General features: G+C 54.9%; 1 protein-coding gene across 1 annotated transcript in view; it reads left to right on the forward strand.

Moving 5' to 3' along the window:
• The window catches only part of SPIRE2 (spire type actin nucleation factor 2), a 24304-nt gene extending 22729 nt beyond the window's left edge, over window positions 1–1575 (forward strand). Inside the window, exons 8-9 of the mRNA XM_049622400.1 lie at window positions 84–199; window positions 533–1575. Of these exons, the coding sequence (XP_049478357.1) occupies window positions 84–199; window positions 533–755 (339 nt within the window). The 3' untranslated portion in view covers window positions 756–1575. The remainder of the gene's footprint in view (window positions 1–83; window positions 200–532) is intronic.
• The last annotated feature ends 2810 nt before the right edge of the window (window positions 1576–4385 follow it).

A 4385-nucleotide genomic window follows, 5' to 3' on the forward strand; every position in this document is an offset into this window, starting at 1 on the left:
GCGCGTGCGCGCCCGCGTGCACGCCTGTGCCCCTCGCCATCTCTGTTGGGGTAGCCTTGTCCACATCTCCCTCTGTGTTGTAGATGAAGATGCCTTCTAAGAAGTTTGCACACATTCCTGTCTACACGCTGGGCTTTGAGAGTCCTCGGAGGGTGTCAGCTACCAGAACCACGCCGACCCAGAGAAGAGATGCCTTCCAGTGCGTTCCTTTGCCCTTTGCTGAGGTCACTGTGGTGATCAGGCATCGAGAGTAATACAGGAGCTGGGGTGGGTGGGGTGGTTTGCTGGGACACTGCCAGGACACAGAAATCCAAGGCACTTGTCCAGAAAGGGATGTCTCAGAGAGCTCTGGGGGCTAAGTAGTGTGAGCTGGAAACTGAACCGGGTGGTCAGATCCTCTTGAGGAAGAGCTTTTGCTGGGGGCGGGGGGTGGGTGGGAAGGATGCGTGGGGGGGGGGGGGTCGGGGGTAGGCTGTGGACATGGAGAAAGGAACCAGAGGGAGACTTCCCTGATGGCTCCGTCCTGCTCCAGATCCCTGCAGGGGCCCCAGTGGCCGAGTGTGGAGGAGGCATTCCCACACATCTACACCCACGGCTCTGTCCTCAAGGACGTCTGCAGTGACTGCACCAGCTTCGTGGCAGACGTAGTGCGCTCCAGCCGCAAGAGTGTGGATGCCCTCAACGCCACGCCTCGCCGCACCCGCCAGACCCAGTCCCTGTACATCCCTAACACCTGGACTCTCAACTTCAAGTGATGGCTCTCGGCCTTCCTGCGACATCTAGCCAGAGGCTTTTCAAGGTGGCCAGACCTCTGAGGAGGAGCCAGGCTAGTCCTGGACCTGGCTGAGAAACTCCCTATCCTGAGGCACAGCTGCTGGCCTGCCCTCCTAAGTGTGCATGTACATATATACATATATAGATACATTTATACGATATATACACACAGCCTATATATTTATATACATCTGTCCTGGCCCTAGAGTGTATTTGGGGTCAGGCTCACTGCAGGACCCTCCCTGGGGGAGGCTGTTTCCTGTTGGGAGACCTTGGGTGGGATGGGAGTGGGTTTTCTCACTCGGGAAGGGCATGTTGGAGATACAACAGTGGATTCCAGATGATGGGGCTCTGGAGAGACCCCCACCCCTGTTTTTGTTCTTTCCTCCATCCCAAGGATGAGAACACGGCAGCTTCCCCTCCCTGGGTAGATGTCCAGGTTGGGACAGGACACCGTGGTTCCCGGGTAGACGGGAGCATCCTGCTGGCCTCTGCACTCTGAGCAGGAACCCGGGCAGCAGAGCCACTGGGGAAGACCGTGAGTGGGCTGATCTTCTCCTGGTGGGTATCACGCCCTTCCACTTGGAAGGCCCAAGGCCAAGCTCACTCCTTGCTCCCTGCCCAGCATCCACGCCCCAGCCAGTATGCCACATGGCTGGTGTTGCCATCCGCACAGACTCAGAGGTCCAGAGATGGTGCTGGTTCCAGGGCCCTGGCGATGCTGGGGGTCCCGGTACAGGGAGGAACTCTGTAAATTTGTACACGAGGCCATTCTTGGCCTAATAAAGGTGGTCTCACAGTCTTCTGTCCGGGGTGTGGAGTGAGGACTATTGAGCCACAGTGGTGGGCACATTCTCCAAGGGCGGAAGCTGGGCTCTGAGGGACAGCCCGCCCTCTGGTGCGCACTGGGCACACACGGGCGTCTCAGGATGCCCAGCATGAGATGGGGGTGCTCAGGCCCCTCCTACCCGTGATGCCCAGCTTCACGATCTGGCGTCTTGGTCCTCTGGCCAGCAGGGCTGCATTCGGCTCAGCCTGAGGCCTGTAACCTGCCAGCCTGGGAGACCCTGTGGCCTCATCCCCAGATGGCTACTCCTGTTCTCTGGGCACATGATTCCTTTAGGTTTGCATCTGTGTGCTCTGCCTGCCTCATGCATCTGGTGGTGGGGGTGGGAGAGTAGGGGTGGGGGGGGTTTCTGTTGTCATCCTACCTTCCAGATAAGGAAACCAAGGCTCCAGACGGAGGAAGGAATTTGCCAAAGATACACAGCTCACTTGGGATCTCAATTCAGGCCTATCCAATGCCAGGCTCTAATGTTTGCCACACTGGCCCAGAGGAGGCCCTGAGGCACAGGACTTGTGACAGATGGGCCTACAGGGGAGGGTACTTCGTCAGCTGGGGTCCAGAACATTCAGTGACACTAAATTACAACAGCCAGTAAAAACAGCCAGCTCTCAACACTTGTTCTAGGTACTTCATGGGCAGGGAGTATTATTATTCCCATTTAAACATAAGAAAGCAGGCACAGAGGGGCACCTGGCTGTCTCAGTCAGTTGTGCGCCCGACTTTGGCTCGGGTCATGATGTTTGTGGGTTCGAGCCCTACATCAGGTTCTGTGCTGACAGCTCAGAGCCTGGAGCCTGCTTCGGACCCTGTGTCTCCCTCTCTCTGTGCCTCCCCCACTCTCACTGTGTGTGTGTCTCTCAAAAATGAATAAACATTAAAAAAAAAAAAACAGGCACAGAAAGGTAAAGAATTGCCCCTGGTCACACAGCCAGCAATGGGAAAGCTGACATTTGTGCAGCACCCTCCATGGGGAGACGCTCCTGGGAGGTGAACACGGTCCTCATTGTTCTAATTCCACAGCTGAGGAAACGGGCCAGGGGACAGGTGCAGGCACACATTCCCGGTAGGGGAAACCAGAGTTCTAACCTATGTCTGGACTATTTGGAATAAAAACCCGTCTTGGGACAGTGGGGCTGAACGGCAAGCTTGAAGGTGAAGTCAGAATGGAGCTAGTGCAGGGCTCGCCGCCTGGGGACCCCAGGCCCTGAACACGGTGCCGTCAGCCCGCCTAACTCAGACTGTGACAAACACAGGTCGCTTTCTCTGGAACTGCTCACAACCTAATTCCTTACTGAGGACCACGCCTTTGGTAGCACAGGCAGAAACGTACGTTCAGGGAGGGCACCACTCAAGCTGGGCCTGATGTTGCCATCTCAGTGTCACCTGGCCGCGCTCCTGTGGAAGGCAAAGGAGAAAGCTCCTGCAGGTTGAGACTCCCTAAGTTTCCATCCACAGGCGGGGCAAAAAACCTGTATAAATTGGTCACATCACTTCAGGGGTGACAAAAAATCTATTTAATAACTAGCCCGGCCCCGGATAATCCGAATGGACGAGAGAGTGGTGTCCTGGAGGGTCCACCTGTGCTGGGCATAACCCTTTAATAGTGGGATTATGGGAGGTGATTATGGGAGGGAATTATGGGAGGGAAGGAGGGTAAGTTCTAGGGTACTCCAGGGGAGTGGATGGAGGAGGAGGGGCATGGGGCAGGCTTGAGAGAGCAGCCATGTGCCCTCCAGTGCTGTCTTCCTCTGTGTGTCTCTGGAGACTCAATTCCCAATCTGAGAGAGGAACATGCAGTCTTATGAGGGAGGCAAGATGCGTGCAGCTCACCCGTCAAGGGATGGGGATCCGAGAGGGCATGACCCACCCCGTTCCGGCCTCCCTTTCTTGGTCCTTCCTCACTTGAACTCTAGACCCACCAACCTGCAGCAAATCCAGGTTCTACCTGGGCCAGTCGTTCTCTGAATCCCAGTTTCTTTACCTCTAAAAGGTGGGGATACCCACCTCCCAGGAGGTAAGAATTTAGTACAGTGCCACCCCCACACTCAAGGGTGCCTGTATTCTCTTCTAACAAACTCACACCACATCATCTTGCTCCTGCATTAGACCTCTGTGGTTCTCAATCTTGCCTGCACATTTTAATTCCCTGAAGAGCTTTTTAAAAAATAATGCCAGAGGGCGCCTGGGTGGCTCAGTCGGTTGGGCGTCCGACTTGGGCTCAGGTCACGATCTCGCGGTCCCGTGAGTTCGAGCCCCGCATCGGGCTCTGGGCTGATGGCTCAGAGCCTGGAGCCTGCTTCTGATTCTGTGTCTCCCTCTCTCTCTGCCCCTCCCCCGTTCATGCTCTGTCTCTCTCTGTCTCAAAAATAAATAAAAAAGTTAAAAAAAATTAAAATAAAAAATAATGCCAGGGGCACCTGGGTAGCTCAGTTGGTTCAGGTGACTTCAGCTCAGTCATGATCTCTCAGTTCGTGAGTTAGAGCCCTACGTGGGGCTCTGTGCTGACAGCTCGGAGCCTAGAGCTTGCTTCGGATTCTGTCTCTCCCTCTTTCACGGCCCCTCCCCTGCTCGCGCTGTGTCTCAGAAATAAACATTAATTTTTTTTTTTTTTAATCAATGCCTGACGCCATTTCGGAATTTCCAGGGGTATGTCCTTGATCTTTATTGCAAAAATCTCCCCAGGAGGTTATGAAACACAGTAAGGGTGGCGAGCCTCCACCTTAAACCACAGATTCCCATACGTATACGTAGATAAACAGGAGAA

Source organism: Panthera uncia (genome assembly GCF_023721935.1).
Source record: "Panthera uncia isolate 11264 chromosome E2 unlocalized genomic scaffold, Puncia_PCG_1.0 HiC_scaffold_20, whole genome shotgun sequence".
In the NCBI taxonomy this organism is placed as follows: domain Eukaryota; kingdom Metazoa; phylum Chordata; class Mammalia; order Carnivora; family Felidae; genus Panthera; species Panthera uncia.